The following is an 18,732-nucleotide window of genomic DNA, read 5'->3' as shown; positions in this document are numbered from 1 at the left end:
TTCACCACATAATATGTGTGTGTGTATATATATATATATATATATATATATATATATATGTGTGTGTGTGTGTGTGTCATATATTCATGGATTGCATTTTCAGTGCATTGGCATTTGAGAAAGAATTATCCTCATAAAAAACACAATTTTATCACTCCAAATAAAGTTTTTTTTGTTTTGTTTCTATATCACTGCAAAATAACACAGATAGTAGTCTATGCATGGTCCTGGAAATATCATTTTTTTAATTAAAAGGATCAATTCAAGGTGGTACCACCTTGGTTGATTATAATGATTATATGTTTTGTAAGTAGTATTAGACTGTGTTTACAGATTTTTTGGGGCAAAAAAAGTTTGTCTAATTTGCCAAAAGACCAATTAGAGAAAAAGTTCAGAAATGGGATACATGTGTAAACAGCCTTGGAGAGCGAGTTAATGATCATTGTGCAGTAGCTTCACACCAACACTAGAGTGTAGTCTTCACACACTACATCTGCTTCCACTTGTAAAAAAATATGAGCCAGAGCTTTCTAAAGGGCATTTACAAGTCAAATGGATTTCAACAAAATCACAGTTGACTTAGTGGAGACTGGACTACGATTCTAACTGTACCCCTTATCTACAGTGTAACCACTGTAAAATAATAGCACAGATTACAGATGTCAACATGTTTTCTGAAAGTGACACTTCATAAATGTGATTGTGGGTTTTTATTTATATATTACATTCACATAATAAAATGAACAAGAGACACCATCAAATCAAACATGTATACTATTTGACAACAAAAAAAACATTCCTGTGGCAGACACTGGACATGAAATGATCTAGGTCGATCTATTTGAGATTAAATTAACATGCTGGAGGTACATATTGCACATGCTTACTTTCTTGCACATGCTTACTTTCTTTTAAATATAAGTACTGTATATCACTGAGGCACCAGCACATACATATGAAACATGTACATAAAGAAACATGGACAATAAATAACTAAGGAACAAGTTACAAAAGCAGAATAAAAAAGTACAAATGTTAAACCTTGGCTTCGGTTATGGCTTAATTGGTCAAGAGTAATCCTGTTCATTATAATAGCTTGAATAAATCAAGTGCACATTTTATCAATTAAATGTCACTTTAACATACAAAAATAAATGGTATATGAGTCAAGTGACTGCTCAGCCATATGTTTGCTTTGCTGTCTAGCTAACATCCAGTTAAAGTCCATTGTGTTTGTTTTCTCAGCCCCTCTGAGAGCTGAGAAAACAGTCAAGCCCCAGAGATCTCCACAAAGAGGGCACGGAGGAGCCCTCCATGGCAACGGCAGGTGAGTGTTTGTGTGATCATGGTGTAATGCTGGACCAGGTCACAGCAGGTGAGCGGTGCAGTCTTGTGTGATAATGGACCATGTTGTTGCATGTTATTGAGGTCCATGAGTGTCTGATCCAACATTTGACACAAGTCAAAGTTCTCATCATTAGCCTGATAGAGTTTGTCTGTCAATATACAGTACCATTAAACATGTTCAATTCATCACTATGTGTGCAACATAAAAATTAAGCCTGCAGTCTATTATTTTTGACCACAATGAAAATGACTTAACCAAGAGTTTCACAGACCCAATAATATTGAATGAAGATTGTTATAGTTAAAACATTAAAAGGTGGTCCCTGTGTATATTCTTAGTCAACCACAGTCAGTAGATATTGTTATAATGCACACTCATATCAAGCCTTATCATACATTGTGGGTCAGTTTCACAGACCCAGATTATGCCCAGAATTACTCCTGTACAATGGACAATCTTTCAGTCATAGACTTATAGACAGTGATCCAGTTTATGTTATCTAAATCGAATTGCTGTTCATGAAATAACAATTCCAGATGTTGGTTAACTAAACTAAAATAGGCCTGCGCTTAAATCCATCTGTGAGTCTGTGAAACCTGCCCTCTTCACCTGCAATGTGAACATGCATTTCATTTCTCTGATGCTCCGCATTATCTACAGTCCAATTCATTCTTCCCGATAAATATGATCCAATATGTATATGTTTTTTGTCTTTGCCTGACTCTTAGGTTTGTGTCAGAGACACACATTAGCCTATATTTCCATCACAGCATCAGACAAATGTCTACGGCCAATGACATGACAAGACAAAGGTATTTTAATGTTGTGCCACAAATGAAGAGTGCCTTTCATTTTGTTTCATCCAATTTGAGCACAGTGGTAATTTCACAACACATCCAGTAATAGTTTATTCCTGATTTAACACCACTCTCAGTTCATTGTAAAGAAGACGATTTTTCTCAAGCTGCTGGTACAGAGGGTCTTTGCAGTCAGAAAGCAGGTTAAGAGAAAATAGAATAGAGAGAACAAAGTGTGTTAGTACAGAAGATAGAGTCTTGTGTCATGCTACAACAGCACACACAACAAATACCATGGTTTTCTACCCTCTGCCTAAATGATCACATCTATATGCAAACTAAGAAATGGCTCCCTCACCTCAATGTGGAGATGGTGTCACTGTGAAATGACTGAATTATATGTTTACAGAACATCCCCAATGTTACACGTCACTATTATATTTTGGCTTTGAACATGAAGCAAAGTGTGACTGTCGGGAATGCTGAGGATGCTGAAACAGGTACATTTTCAGTTTCTGATCAATCCATGTCAATTACTCGGCTGGTTAAAGAAGTTGAAACCATGCCTGAGGTTGGTAGAGAGGTCATGGCCGCAGCCCTCTGCACTTAAACAATCCACTGCATGAGTGGGGTCAAATCCCTGTCCCACCGCACCTCTACACAATCTTTTTTAGCTCTCTCTCCCTCTTAATTTCTTGCCTATCCCTGTCAATAAACACCTGTATACTTTTTTAAAAGAATAAGCTCGGTGGATGTGCTTTTGTCCAAATGTAAGCACATTTTTTGTTAATACTACTACCATAGTACATAGTGCCAACCAAAATCAAATCGAAAAACATATGTTTGTGAAGAGGAGATTTCGGTTTTATTCAAAGCTGCTCAGTAATAAATTAAACAGAGAAACATTTAAAGACAGGAAATGAAATGAAGGAAATTAAGAACTACAGATTTGAAGGGTAAGGATGGCTGACATGGATGGATGTAAAGTTTATTTTACAGAAAGCAAAATGAGTCAGGGTTCTGTACAAAAGGTGGTCTATAGGATGACAGCAGCAGCAGAGGCCCAATGTGCGGTGGTGCTGTGGTAAAGAAGAGATGTGGAGACATAGGGGACAGGATGTTGGGCGATACTGCCACATAGTTGTAGTAGAGAGAGGCCTCTCAACCAGCGGGTGGCGTCTGTGATGGTTGTGAAATGATGTAAACAATTTAACTGGAAAAGAATGAGAGGAAAAACAAAACGCGTTGGAGGGACAAATCGTAGAAAGGCACGTGACTGATATGACATGCAGGATGGAAACCACAGCACACAGAACAGAAAGCAGAGCCAGGTACTCAAAAAGGGTTGAGAGGTACACTATTCTGGAAGTTCAATTTAGATGTTTCTAAAAGCATGTAACAACTGATTGTACAATGCATGTTAGATTCTATATAGTTTTCTCAGCCTAACAAAAAAGCCACTAGTTAACTACAAAAGGCAAAAGCTATTTGCTGTTGCATGGCAGAAGCGTAAAGTGAGTCAGATTAGTAGGCACTGAAACTAAAACGTGAGTGGAAAAATCCAAACAAATGAAACATACAAAAAATATGCCACTAGAGGGAGTATACAGTAGAAAAAATTGTGAGTGGGTGGGACCTATGCACAACGCACAAGCAGACACAAGCAGGTGATAGATTACATGGAGGTCATGTCGTTGAGGGCGTGGTCCAGCTCCTCGCTGATGGCCTTGTACTTTAGCTTCTGTGCATACAACTCATCTATTATGGGTGGAGTGGAGGAGGAGGAGAGGTGGAGGAGATGACATCGATGGGGTGATAATGAAGGAGGTTGGGGACAACAACAGAGATGATAGACAGAGCAAAGAAAGGAGGGGAAAAGGTAGGAAAAAACAATGGATTGTCAGAGAACAAATAAATAAAATTGAATGTCAAACCAAAAAAAAGAATAAGGGAGCAATAGGATGTGCACAGGCCACTAATGCCCTGTTCGATTGTTTAGACCAATCAGGAAATGACTAACCGAAACCCTGATGAAGGCAGCTTGGTGTTGAAATGTTTGTATCTAATTAATACATATTACATTGGAGTGGTATAGTGTGTCGCTGCTTTCTTTTCCAGAAGGAAATGACAACATGGTCTCCAACCAAATTATATAGAGCTCCATTGTGAATGCTTTGTAATTCCACAGTTACAGTGCCACAGTCACACCAACAGCAGCATGAGACATTTCGTTCCCTGGCCTGCACTAGCCTAACAAATGCTGACTGTGGGTCTGCATAATGTCAGCTGTGGCACTGGCCTAGTCTGCCTAGCACAGAACTGACTGTGCAGAATGTAGATGCAGTATCTGATGACACCACAGAGGAGGTGATGAAAGGTTAGACTTCACACATTACTCTTTTTAAAATTATTCAAGCTCTGACAAGTTGGTTGTTGATCATTGCTAGACAGCCATTTTCAAGTCTTGCCATAGATTTTCAAACCAAAACTGTAACTAGGCCACTCAATGTCATCTTGGTAAGCAACTCCAGTGTATATTTGCCCTTCTGTTTCAGATTATTCTCCTGCTGAAAGATGAATTTGTCTCCCAGGTTTTCCTCTAGGATTTTGCCCTTGCTTAGCTCTATTTTGTTTATTTTTATCCTAAAAATCTCCCTAGTCCTTGCAGATGACAAGCATACCCATAACATGATGCAGCCACCACCACGCTTGAAAATATGAAGAGTGGTGCTCAGTGATGTGTTGTATTTGCCCCAAACATAACACTTTGTATTCATGATATAGAGTTAATTTCTTTGTCACATTTTTTGCAGTTTTACTTTAGTGCCTTATTGAAAACAGGTTTTTTGAATATTTTAATTCTGTATAGGCTTCCTTCTTTTCACTCTGTCCTTTAGGTTATTATTGTGGAGTAACTACAATGTTGTTGATTCATCCTCAGTTTTCCCCCATCATAGCTATTAAACCCTCACTGTTTTAATGTCACCAATGTCCTCATGGTGAAATCCCTGAGCGGTTTCCTTTCTTTCCGGCAACTGAGTTAGGAAGGACGCCTGTATCTTTGTAGTGACTGGATGTCACTTTTTGTAGTGACTCCTGTCTCAGCCTCCAGTATTTATGCTGCAGTAGTTTATGTGTCGGGGGGCTAGGGTCAGTTTGTTATATCTGGAGTACTTCTCCTGTCCTATTTGGTGTCCTGTGTGAATCTAAGTGTGCGTTCTCTAATTCTCTCCTTCTCTCTTTCTCTCTCTCGGAGGACCTGAGCCCTAGGACCATGCCCCAGGACTACCTGACATGATGACTCCTTGCTGTCCCCAGTCCACCTGGCTGTGCTGCTGCTCCAGTTTCAACTGTTCTGCCTTATTATTATTCGACCATGCTGGTCATTTATGAACATTTGAACATCTTGGCCATGTTCTGTTATAATCTCCACCCGGCACAGCCAGAAGAGGACTGGCCATCCCACATATGCTCTCTCTAATTCTCTCTTTCTTTCTCTCTCTCGGAGGACCTGAGCCCTAGGACCATGCCCCAGGAATACCTGACATGATGACTCCTTGCTGTCCCCAGTCCACCTGACTGTGCTGCTGCTCCAGTTTCAACTATTCTGCCTTATTATTATTCGACCATGTTGGTCATTTATGAACATTTGAACATCTTGACCATGTTTTGTTATAATCTCCACCCGGCACAGCCAGAAGAGGCCACCCCACATAGCCTGGTTCCTCTCTAGGTTTCTTCCTAGGTTTTGGCCTTTCTAGGGAGTTTTTCCTAGCCACCGTGCTTCTACACCTGCATTGCTTGCTGTTTGGGGTTTTAGGCTGGGTTTCTGTACAGCACTTTGAGATATCAGCTGATGTACGAAGGGCTATATAAATACATTTGATTTGATTTGATTTGATGTATTGATACACCATCCAAAGTGTAATTAAGAACTTCACCATGCTCAAAGGGTTATTCAATGCGTGTGTTTTAGTTTTTTTACCCATCTACCATTTGGTACCCTTCTTTGCAAGAAATTGGAAAAGCTCCCTGGTCTTTGTGGTTGAATCTGTGTTTGATATTCACTGCTCGACTGAGGGAACTTACAGGTAATTCTATATGTGGAGTACAGAGATGAATGAGGTAGTCATTCAGAAATAATTTTTAACACTATTATTGCACACAGAGTGTGCCAATGCAACTTATTATGTGACTTGCTAAGCAAATTTTTACTCCTGAACTTTAGGCTTGTCCTAACAAAGGGGTTGAATACTTATTGACTCAAGACATTTCAACGTTTCATTTTTTAATTAATTTGTGAACATTTCTAAAAACATAATTCCTCTGATATTATGGGATATTGTGTGTAAGCCAGTGACAAAATGTAATCAATTTTAAATTCAGGCTGTAACACAATACAACAGGGTGTGAATACTTTCTGAAGGCACTGTATATGTCCGGTTTTACTATACAACTTACCTCAGATTTTCACATAGAAAATGCTTCACAATATATGAAATGAAAGGAAAAAAGGTCCATACCCTCCAGATCATCAATGGTCTTCTCAAGCTTGGCCACGGACCTCTCAGCGAACTCAGCACGGGTCTCAGCCTGTAGCACAAGAGGCAGACAAGATGTGATGAGTGTCTCCCATCCTCACCACACCAAAACATGTTCCAACATAAATATATAATACAATGTCTAGTGTTCTCCACCCTTTCTATGGTTGTAAAGTGAATGGAAACATTAGCTAATTTGCCAATGCTAAAGGGAACTCACCTCCTTTAGCTTGTCTGTGAGAACCTTGATCTCCTCCTCGTACTTGTCCTCCTTCTGTGAGTACTGTAGTGACATAGTGGAGCGCAGGTCAGAGAGTCATCATCACAGCACTACCGACATGAACTGGTTCAAGGGATAACAGGCAGAAATGAGTGGGCCTACTCAATAGAGTTACCTCCCTGTATCTCTATGGCTACACTAGCAGGCAATGGGGATATAACCCGACTGCAACGACCTGAGAAGCAATACATTTGTCTAAACAGACACCTACCTTCTCTGCCTGAGCCTCAAGAGACTTCAGGTTGTTTGTGACTGTCTTCAACTCTTCCTCAAGTTCAGCGCATTTGCTGGTGTTTTAGGTATGGTAAGGAGCAGATGAGGGGTAGGAACGAATGCAATAGGAGGACCGACGGGGGAAAGAAACAAGAGTTATAACAGGGCAATAAGCACACAATAAGAGTAACAGCAGGTTGTCTCCAAAGCAGTAAATTGTGCTGTATTTTGTGGTTGGTTCCAAAGTTTTTACCCTTCAGAGAGCTCAGCACGCTCCTCTGTACGTTCCAGATCACTCTCAATGATGACCAGCTTACGGGCTACCTGTTTTCACCCATAATAGGACAACACATCACTATACCACATTGGTGCACCAAGCAATCAATATGTTATATGTTTATTTTCATGTACAGGTCTATATGCTGTCTGTTTCCCACAAGCGCGCGCGCGCACACACACACACACACACACACACACACGAGGACCTCAGAAGTACAGTGCCTTCAGAAAGTATTCAGACCACTTCAATTTTTCCAGGACATTCTGAGACTTGTCCCGAAGCCACTTCTGCGTTTTATTGGCTGTGTGCTTAGGGTTGTTTTCCTGTTGGAAGGTGAACCTTCGCCCCAGTCTTTGTTCCTGAGCACTCTGGAGCAGGTTTTCATCAAGTATCTCTGTGTACTTTGCTCTGTTCATCTTTCCCTCGATCCTGACTAGTCCCTGCCGCTGAAAAACATCCCCACAGCATGATGCTGCCACCACCATGCTTCACCGTAGGGATGGTGCCAGGTTACCTCCAGATGTGACACTTGGCATTCAGGCCAAAGAGATCAATCTTGGTTTCATCAGACCAGAGAATCTTGTATCTCATGATCTGAGTCTTTAGGTGCCTTTTGGCAAACTCCAAGCGGGCTGTCATGTGCCTTTTACTGAGGAGTGGCTTCCGTCTGGCCACTCTACCATAAAGGCTTGATTGGTGGAGTGCTGCAGAGATGGTTGTCCTTCTGCAAGGTTCTCCCATCTCCACAGAGGAACTCGAGAGCTCTGTCGGAGTGACCATCAGGTTCTTGGTCACCTCCCTGACCAAGGCCAGTCTCCCCCGATTGCTCAGTTTTGTCGGGTGGCCAGCTCTAGGAAGTGTCTTGGTGGTTCTAAACTTTTTCCATTTAAGAATGATGGAGGTCACAGTGTTCTTGGGGACCGTCAATAATGCAGACATTTTTTTGTACCCTTCCCTAGATCTGTGCCTCAACACAATCCTGTCTCGGTGCTCTACAGACAATTCCTTCGACCTCATGGCTTGATTTTTGCTCTGACATGCACTGTCAACTGTGTTAACACTTTATCAATGACTGTGATGTTAATCCTAAGTCTATTACAGGGCTTCATTTTGTCGATACAAAAATCTATTTTTTTTATAGACAGGTGTGTGCCTTTCTAAATCATGTCCAATCAATTTAATTTACCACAGGTGGATTCCAATCAAATTATAGAAACATCTCAAGGATGATCAATGGAAACAGGATACACCTGAGCTCAATTTCGAGTCTCATAGCAAAGATTCCGAATACTTATGTACATAAGGTATTTCTTATCTTTAATGAATTTATTTTTTTTAAATAAAAAAACATTTTTGCTTTGTCGTTGTGAGCTATTGTGTGTAGATTGATGAGGATTTATTTTTATTTAAACCATTTTAGAATAAGGCTGTAACGTAACAAAATGAGGAAAAAGTAAAGGGGTCTGAATGCTTTCCGAAGGCACTGTATATCATAAAGTTTCAGCCTAAGGAATGCTAGGAAACTCACCTCCTCGTATTTCCTGTCAGCCTCCTCAGCGATGTGCTTAGCCTCCTTCAGCTGGATCTCCTGCAGCTCCATCTTCTCCTCATCCTTCGATGCTCTGTTTTCAATCACCTTCATGCCTCTGGAGGACGGAATAAACAGGGGGAACATATGTCAGGGATAGGAGGACATTGCATGTTGTCTTGTTTTTTAAAGAAATAAAATGTTGATCAACTAAAAGGAACAGGAGGACATTAATCTGCAGCCCAACCGTCCACACACTGTGGGGGCCATAACTACATTTGGCACTTGGCTATTGTAACACAATAAATCTGGTACAGTGTGCGTATGCATATTTTACATGAACTCTTCTCAATAAGTGTGCTAGTTAAAGAGATTGAACATGATCTTAAGCACTTACAAATTTGTCACATATTGTACTTATTGGAATTCATGACATACTGTATCATATGAATTGCAGAATATTGTAAAAAAAAAAATGCAGGATGTAACATATCATAAGAAATGGATGTCGTTGTACACAATTGTGCACAATTTTCGCTCGGCTTGGCTTCTTCTAAAACTACTGGCTGAAATTATACAATCCCTTTATAATGCATCCTTTACTGAACACTTTTAAGAGTGAAATGATAATATTATTACTGTGGTCATGTGGATTGATGTCATCTATATGGGTTCGGTGTTGATGACTGTGTTTGAGACAGACTGACGGGTCTGATGATGGCTGGGTCTATACTCCTAGAAGAAATGGTTCCAAAAGGGTTCTGCGGCTGTCCCCATAGGAGAATCCTTTTTGACTCCTGGTAAAACCCTTTTAGGTTCCTCTGTGGAAAGGGTTCTACATGGAACCCAAAAGGGTTCTACCCGTAAACAAAAGTGGTTCTTCACATTCTTCTCTTATGGTGACAGCTGAAAGAACCATTTTTGGTTCTAGATAGCACCTTTTTTTGTCTACGAGTGTAGTGTATGATACAGAGTCGGAGTCTCTGCTCTGCTCACCTCTCACTCTCATCAGCAGCCTTCTCAGCCTCCTCCAGCTTGGTCAGAGCTGTGGCCAGACGCTCCTGAGCACGATCCAACTCCTCCTCAACCAGTTGGATACGTCTGTTCAGGGAAGCTACATCAGCCTCGGCCTAAGTGAGCACAACATGGGGAAACCACAATGTCAACCTGATGCACACTCAGACAGTCACACTTTCTTGCAAAATACAGTATCTGGAGAGATGTGTAATGGAGGAGGTTGGGGGTCATATTTGGACAACTCTGTGGGGGGCTTCTTAACACTATAGGGGATTAAGGTTTACATGTGTGAGAAATGGATAAGGGCCCAGACCACACTGTATTTTATTTAACCTTCATTTAATAGCCCACCCAATTTACCTACCTCATCCCCATACTGTTTTTATTTATTTACTTTTCTGCTCTTTTGCACACCAGTATCTCTACCTGCACATGACCATCTGATCATTTATCACTCCAGTGTTAATCTGCTAAATTCTGCTAAATTGTAATTATTCGCCTACCTCTTCATGCCTTTTGCACACAATGTATATAGACTATTTTATATTTTTTTATTCTGTGTTATTGACTTGTTTATTGTTTACTCCATGTGTAACTCTGTGTTGTCTGTTCACACTGCTATGCTTTATCTTGGCCAGGTCGCAGTTGTAAATGAGAACTTGTTCTCAACTAGCCTACCTGGTTAAATAAAGGTGAAATAAAAAATCAAAATCAATTAATAAGTCAGTTAAGAACAAATTCTTATTTACAATGACGACCTACCCCAACCAAACCCTAACTCGGACGACGCTGGGTCAATTTTGCGCCACCCTATGAGACTCCCAATCACAGCCGGTTATGATACAGCCTGGAATGGAACCAGGGTCTGTAGTGACCCCTCTAACACTGAGATGCAGTGCCTTAGACCACTGCACCACACGAGAGCCCATGTAATTTCATGCTAATCTCCAACATTATATATAACATTCTATAGACAAGATTGTATAAAATATACATTTATATAGGTCTAATTGGTATGTTTGGAAAGGCACTGACCAATATAAACATAATAAGCTGCCAATTATGTAAATGCATGTAGCTACAGGAGGTGTAGGATGATAGTGTATGATCGACTGGAGCATGCTGAAACTGCAGCAGCCTAAGCTAATGTGTTTATTTTGGAGCCTTCCTGCCTGGCACGTTTTACCATTAAATTGATTCTCACTGTCCCATTTCTCCATCCTTTTAGCACATCACATGACATACAAAATATAGATTTTTTTAGTACCGTAAAATCATCTATATTCTGTCTATCGTTCTACCAAGCGTGTTGATCAGATTTATACTAATACTGTCGTCAGGCAGGCTGCAGACTAATTGTCTTAAATTATTAGCCAGGGCTTACGGATTCTCTCGCATCCCTCTCCAGACCCAGTTCCTTCTGCCGCCTCTCTGCCGAATCTTCTGCACCGTCAGCCTGCTCTTGTAATGCTTTAATTTTCCTTTTTACAGCTTCCAACGACGTTAGCCCGGCCATTTCGCTTGTTTACGCCTATGTCTTTTTCTAACGGTTCTCGGGACAGAAACGCGCAACGATGCCGGGATGAGAAAATCTGCTCACGTCTCTGTGGTTTTTTCCTACAGCTACTGGGGAGGCTGGGACTTGCGCTATGACACCGGAAGTAACACATTTCATACATTGCGCAAAATTTCCTCAAAATATACAAAATATTTCGTTAAAGAGGTTTTTATTTATTGTATTATAGTGAGATAATATGATTATGTCATAATGACTTATTGGCCATTAGCCTATAATGGGCACTCTGCTCAGAGCACCCCAACCCCCTTCCCCCTACAGGCTCATGCTAGTGGTGCTGTGATTGCGCATCATATCTGGGATATTCACTTATTATGGGGGGATTTAACCTATAATAAACGTTTTAAAATAAGCATTTAAAATGTATTTAAAGATAAACATCGATTATAAGGACAAAAGTAACATGATTATCCCAATTCATAATAATGATAGATCTATAGGTTACTTTAAGTATAAATATTTTTGGTACCATTTCTGTTTAATGTTTTTTTTTTACTATAATAACTATCATAATTTGGTGTTCTTTCTAAACTCACACAATAAGATGCATGTTTCTTTTAAGAACAAAACGTTTAATTATTGGCATCCCCTACAACACTCAATAAAAGGAGAAGTAAACGTTTTAATTTGACGAGTGGAATATAATGTATGATACCTACAAATCTAAATTAAACGTATTTAAAATATTCAAAACCTTCCACCAAACTTTCAACTGAAGTTCTAAACGGGCCCCCAGTTTAACCAAACAGGGTACACTGCCTAAACCTGTCAGCTGTATCTTGGCCATATAAAACACAGCTAAATTTAACCTTCTGCTTACATCTTCGAGGAGGGTGGCACACAAGGCACATTTGTTAGGCCTACAGTTGGTCTACTCAGTCTTATTCGGTTTCAATGAACACATGTGGAATATTGCGAATGGCAGGCCAATGGTCGAGCCTAATGAAGACGCAGGTATTAACCATAAACAATTATGTAGGCTATTCCAAACTGAAACAATAAAATAATCCTAACTTATATGTATATTTGTATGATGACTAGGCCTAGAATGAAAAATGTTGAGGTTCAATGTTAGCAGACTGTTCGTGGTCCTCCTGAAAGTACTTTAACACTTCGGACAGGTTTATGCAAATTTACGTCTGTGGCTTTCTTCTCGGCGAGTTCAAGTTTCTCCTGGGCATCTTTAAGAGACTCAGAGTACTTGTCCAACTCATCCTCTGTTCCTTTCAGCTTCTTCTGCAGCGTTACCAGGTCATCCTCAAGCTGATAGTTGGTGGATAATATCATCAGTCATAAACAGAGATGACGCACAGCCAGAAACAGACAAAAAAGGGAAGAAAACAAAAGCCAAGAGTCATGGACAGAAGGCAAACACTTACAAATGCTTCATGATATCTTTGTCTTTGTACAAGTATTTACATTTAATGTATTCAATCCACTCAACACTAGAGTGGCATACTTTAATCAATAGACTACGCTATTCATGTTTTATGGTAAAAAATCTAACGCTGATCAAAGAATATTAGTTTATAGTAGGCTTAATCCTGCATAATAAATGAATCGGTCAAACAGGAAATATTTTCTAAAACTTCCTGGAGTCCAATAATAAAATATTGTCACGCCCTAAAAACAAATATATTCCTAATACGATTAAATACAACAATCAATACGGATTCTCATACTCATCCTCTGAGACTTAATTTAATCCATATCGAGAGAGAGAACGCTCCAAAGCCCTCCGTGCCCAAACATTTGACGCACAGTGCCAAAGGCACCCGTGCGAAACAAGACTGAACCCGATTTCTCTATGGATGCCAACCTGTTTGCTCTTGTCCTCCGCTGCCTTCTTGTCCCCCTCAGCTCCCTCAGCTCTGTCCAGGGCATTCTCCTTGTCTAGTTTAAGCATCTGCATCTTCTTCTTGATGGCGTCCATGACTGCTGTGTTGTTGGGGTGGCCTCACCAACTGACAAAAAACAAACTGAGTTAAAACGCTGAGAAGCTCCGCGCGTCTGAACCACACTGAACGTGAAGCAGGAGTGCAAGCTCGAGCCGACTGTAGCTTGTCAAATATGTACTATAGCAGAGGAGTTACTAGATCCCCATGGATAGCAAAAACTTTTTGGGGAAACGGCAGCTGCTCTCTTCCGCGGGTCCTGCATTTTTTATGGCTCTCCTCGGCGATTCGCTGATCCAGTACATTTTACCGTTGATAAGACTATGTATGGGTTATGGGCGAGAAAGTGGCACCCCCTCAAAGACGTCTGTTCCTTTTTCAAACACTGTTCTTAGACGTAGGTTACAGCCAAGAAAGTCCGTTTGGGGAGTGGGGGTCAGTTTATGCACAAGGAAGTGAAGGTGAACAACAAAAACATGATCTTTGACTGGAATTGCTCATTTCATTCTGGTAGTATAACTTACATTTGCTCAACACAGCAGTTCAAAGAAGGCTTGATAGAGTCATATTTATAGGAATAAATAATGGCATAGTAATCGTTGTTTATGTTACCATTCCTCCAACCAAATTCATGTTTAAAATAATTGTGTCTCCCACACTATGAATCATAACACCTGAGAGATGGGGTCAGGTAACTTTGATCTCCAAAGACAAAATAAACTGTTATTAAAGCAGACAAATGTAGTCTAATGTTTAAAAGGGATTGTCCCTGGGAGGGGTGTCATATTATCTATGCTGAAGTGTTCTGTCAGTGATACCACACAGTAGAGAGAAGAGGAGCACGTCAACAAGTCCCTCAAGATATTGTTCACAGTCTGAAGAGGGGCATCAGATAGTGTTATATTCAACAGTGGCATAACATTGAGCTTATAAGTAAGTGCCTTGGAATTCATTCAAAATAGCCACAGGGTAAGAAACGAGTGCTTTGGCATTTCAGCAATGCCCCTCTTTCTCTGTGACAGCTCACAGGTCCAGGGGAGTCAGTCACAGCTGTCACACATGGACAGTGGAGGAGGAACCAGAGACCTGTCCAAACACACTGTGATTGGCTGCATGGTATGGACATATACCCTCAAGTTCACTTTTACCTAAATCATTTCTAGGATATATCTTTATGGGGAAGATAATGAAAAAATTTGGTCTAGTACTTACATTTATAGTACATTTTACTTTATAGTACTCATACGTACAGAACATTGGTTTAAACTTTAGGTGATATGTGTGTGAAAGTTACTGCTGTTGTAGGCCTATACCCCATAAAGGAGAAGAACAGAACAACAACACAAACAATGACATCTTTATATCACCATATCCTGGGTTTGGTCAGTGACATCTACTCAAATAACCTCTTCTTATTGTCCTCTCTGTTCCTCCCATGTTTTCTTGAGGGGTATTTTTAGGAACGTCTTGTTTGCACAAGTTGCACCTGTTACATACTGTACATAGGGCTTCAACAAGGATTATTCTAAGATCCTCAAAGTTCGTTGAAGAACCTTAGGGTTATTGACACTGAAAAATGCCCCCAAAAGTTACTTCCAAGAACCCCATAGGAGGTGGGGTTCATCAAGGAACCTCCTTAGTTCTTGTGGGTTCTTGCAGGTGCCTAACTGCCCAACAGAAACATTTGGATTTGAATTTGAGAAAACAGCAGGTTCAGGCACTTAACTAAACATTTGGAAGATCTCCTCAATTTAAGGTTTCTCCCTTGTATGATCTAAATTGATATTGTTTTATGGTGATACTATCTATCTTTTCATATTTGTGCAAATGGCTGTGTTTGGCACTTTCTCGCTTTTAAAATTAGTTCTAAAACAGAAAATAGACACAATTCAGTGGATGTCAATCAACAAAGAGGTATGAGTATGTTGAAGGCTATAGCTGCATTGGGTGCAGATGACTAAACTGCCAACTTATTTGTGTGTGTCTGTAGGTATACTGACGAGGAGGCACACAAAGGTATGTACAATTGGTATTGCTTTGTCGCATGAATGTTATGCAGATCACATGTTGGCCCATCGTACCTTCTACACTATGCAATCTAGTTTCCGAGCTGGTCATGGGTGCACCCCAGCCACGCTCAAGGTCCTAAACTATATCATAACCGGCATCGATAAAAGACAGTACTGTGCAGCCATCTTCATAGACCTGGCCAAGGCTTTCGACTCTGTCAATCACCACATTCTTATCGGCAGACTCAACAGCCTTGGTTTCTCTAATGACTGCCTCGCCTGCTTCATCAACTACTTCTCAGATAGAGTTCAGTGTGTCAAATCGGAGGGCCTGTTGTCCGGACCTCTGTCAGTCTCTATGGGGGTGCCACAGGGTTCAAGTCTCAGGCCGACTCTTTTCTCTGTATATATCAATGATGTTGCTCTTGCTGCGGGCGATTTCCTGATCCACCTCTATGCAGACGACACCATTCTGTATATAACTGGCCCTTCTTTGGACACTGTGCTAACAAACTTCCAAACGAGCTTCAATGCCATACAACACTCCTTCCGAGGCCTCCAACTGCTTTTAAATGCAAGTAAAACTAAGTGCATGCTCTTCAACCGATTGCTGCCCGCACCCTCCCGCCCGAATAGCATCACTACTCCGGACGGTTCTGACTTATATTATGTGAACAACTACAAATACAGTTGACGTTGGAAGTTTACATACACCTTACATTTACACTCAAATACATTTAAACTCAGTTTTTCACAATCCCTGACATTTAATTCCAGTAAAAAGTCCCTGACTTAGGTCAGTTAGGATAACCACTTTATTTTAAGAATGTGAAATGTGAGAATAATAGGAGACAATGATTTATTTAATCTTTTATTTCTTTCATCATATTCCCAGTGGGTCAGAAGTTTGCATACACTCAATTAGTATTTGGTAGCATTGCCTTTAAATTGTTTAACTTGGATCAAACATTTTGGGTAGCCTTCTACCAGCTTCCCACAATAAGTTGGGTGAATTTTGGTCCATTCCTCCTGACAGAGCTGGTGTGACTGAGTCAGGTTTGTCGGCCTCCTTGCTCACACACACTTTTTCAGTTCTGCCCACAAATTTTCTATAGGATTGAGGTCAGGGCTTTGTGATGGCCACTCCAATACCTTGACTTTGTTGTCCTTAAGCCATTTTGCCACAACTTTGGAAGTATGCTTGGGGTCATTGTCCATTTGGAAGACCCATTTGCGACTAAGCTTTAAATTCCTGACTGATATCTTGAAGTGTTGCTTCAATATATTCATCAAATTTTTCTTCCTCATGATTCCATCTATTTTGTGAAGTGCATCAGTCCCTCCTGCAGCAAAGCACCCCAACAGCATGATGCTGCCACCCCCATGCTTCACAGTTGGGATGGTGTTATTTGGCTTACAAGCCTCTCCCTTATTCCTCCAAACACAACAATGGTCATTATGGCCAAACAGTTCTATTTTTGTTTCATCAGATCAGAGGACATTTCTCCAAAAAGTACGATATTTTTCCCCATGTGCAGTTGCAAACCGTAGTCTGGCTTTTTTATGGCGGTTTTGGAGCAGTGGCTTCTTCCTTGCTGAGCAGCCTTTCAGGTTATGTCGATATAGGACGTGTTTTACTGTGGATATAGATCCTTTTGTACCTGTTCCCTCCAGCTTCTTCACAAGGTCCTTTGCTGTTGTTCTGGGAGTGATTTGCACTTTTCTAGGAGACAGAATGCGTCTCCTTCCTGAGCGGAATGATGGTTGCGTGGTCCCATGGTGTTTATACTTGCGTACTATTGTTTGTACAGATGAACGTGGTACCTACCTTCAGGCGTTTGGAAATTTCTCCCAAGGACGAACCAGACTTGTGGAGGTCTCCAATTGTTTTCTGAGGTCTTGGCTGATTTCTTTAGATTTTCCCATGATGTCAAGCAAAGAGGCACTGAGTTTGAAGGTAGGCCTTGAAATACATCCACACGTACACCGCCAACTGACTCAAATTATGTCAATTAGCCCATCAGAAGCTTCTAAAGCCATGACATCATTTTATGGAATTTTCCAAGCTGTTTAAAGGCACAATCAACAGTGTATGTAAACTTCTGACCCACTGGAATTGTGATACAGTGAATTATAAGTTAATTAATCTGTCTGTAAACAATTGTTGGAAAAATTACTTTTGTCATGCACAAAGTAGATGTCCTAACCGACTTGCCAAAACTATAGTTTGTTAACAAGAAATGTGTGGAGTGGATGAAAAATGAGTTTTAATGACTCCAACCTAAGTGTATGTAAACTTCCGACATCAACTGGATGTGTATAAAAACAGTTTTTTATACAGTTTTTATTCACATTTACCACAAAAACCAAGGTATGAATACTGTCGTGCACATTTGTTAATCAACTGTATAATATATAATATATATATAATAATATACAATCTTGTTAGGTTAGGAAACCGCTCAGGGATTTTACCAATGGTGACTTTAAAGCAGTTACAGAGAAAACTGAGGATTGATCAATAACATTGTAGTTACTCCCCAAAAATATTACAAAAGACCTGTTTGCAACAAGGCACTAAAGTAACACTGCAAAAATGTGGCAAAGCAATTATATTTTTGTCCTGAATATAAAGTGTTGTTTGGTGCAAATCCAATACAACACATTACTGAGTACCACTCTCTATATTTTCAAACATAGTGGTGGCTGCATCATGTTATGGGAATTATTGTAATCTTTAAGGACTGGGGAGTTTTTCAGGATAAAAAAGTAATAGAATGGAGCTAAGCACAGGACAAATCCTTGAGGAAAAATCCTAGTGGAATACTAGAATTTTTTAAAGAATAATGTGCAAATTTTGCACAATCCAGGCGTGGAAAGCTCTTAGAGACTCACCCAGAAAGACTCACAGCTGTAATCGCTGCAAAAGGTGCTTCTAGAAAGTATTGACTGAGTGGTGTGAATACTTTCATTTCATTTTCAATAAATTTGCAATAATTTCTAAAAACATGTTTTCACTTTGCCATTATGGGTTATTGTGTATAGATGGGTGAGAAAATGAATCAATTTAGAAAATAAGACTAACATAACAAAATGTGGAATAAGTCAAGGGGTATGAATACTTTCTGAAGGCACTGTATGTACTTTGAAGCAGACTGAAGCATTAGATAAATAGTTTGCAGTGATCACTAATGTTCTCCCTGGGGTGTCTGCCCATCTCATTTTATGGCAGGCACTACACAGGCAGC

The 18,732-nt window shown here is 40.2% G+C and overlaps 1 protein-coding gene and 1 long non-coding RNA gene across 7 annotated transcripts; one reads left to right on the top strand and one right to left on the bottom strand.

Annotated features, from left to right (window-relative positions):
• Positions 1 to 695: 695 nt before the first annotated feature.
• Positions 696 to 15,525, bottom strand: LOC110526634 (tropomyosin alpha-1 chain). 6 transcript variants are annotated; one of them, XM_021607767.3, is made up of 10 exons: positions 13,400 to 15,525; positions 12,718 to 12,843; positions 9,984 to 10,117; positions 8,988 to 9,105; positions 7,433 to 7,503; positions 7,178 to 7,253; positions 6,907 to 6,969; positions 6,669 to 6,738; positions 3,825 to 3,903; positions 696 to 3,358 (listed from the first exon to the last, which is right to left on the bottom strand). In XM_021607767.3, exons 1-10 carry the CDS (start codon positions 13,511 to 13,513, stop codon positions 3,355 to 3,357), a joined length of 855 nt encoding a protein of 284 aa, XP_021463442.1. In that variant the 5' UTR covers positions 13,514 to 15,525; the 3' UTR covers positions 696 to 3,354. The 6 variants fall into 6 exon arrangements, with proteins under 6 accessions (XP_021463442.1, XP_021463443.2, XP_021463444.1 ...); XM_021607768.3 differs by lacking the exon at positions 3,825 to 3,903 and having other exon boundaries at positions 696 to 2,329; positions 13,400 to 13,932; XM_021607769.3 differs by lacking the exons at positions 12,718 to 12,843; positions 13,400 to 15,525 and adding an exon at positions 11,389 to 12,567.
• LOC149971443 (uncharacterized) lies at positions 3,850 to 6,102 on the top strand. The gene is made up of 2 exons (XR_016492316.1): positions 3,850 to 4,024; positions 5,402 to 6,102. It is a non-coding gene; the product is annotated as an uncharacterized LOC149971443 (long non-coding RNA).
• Positions 15,526 to 18,732: the final 3,207 nt, after the last annotated feature.

The sequence above is a fragment of the Oncorhynchus mykiss genome, chromosome 26, assembly GCF_057628025.1.
Source record: "Oncorhynchus mykiss isolate SJ-2025 chromosome 26, ASM5762802v1, whole genome shotgun sequence".
NCBI classification, from domain to species: domain Eukaryota; kingdom Metazoa; phylum Chordata; class Actinopteri; order Salmoniformes; family Salmonidae; genus Oncorhynchus; species Oncorhynchus mykiss.
Note: the sequence above shows the minus strand (reverse complement) of the source record. Positions and strands in the feature narration are given on the sequence as shown.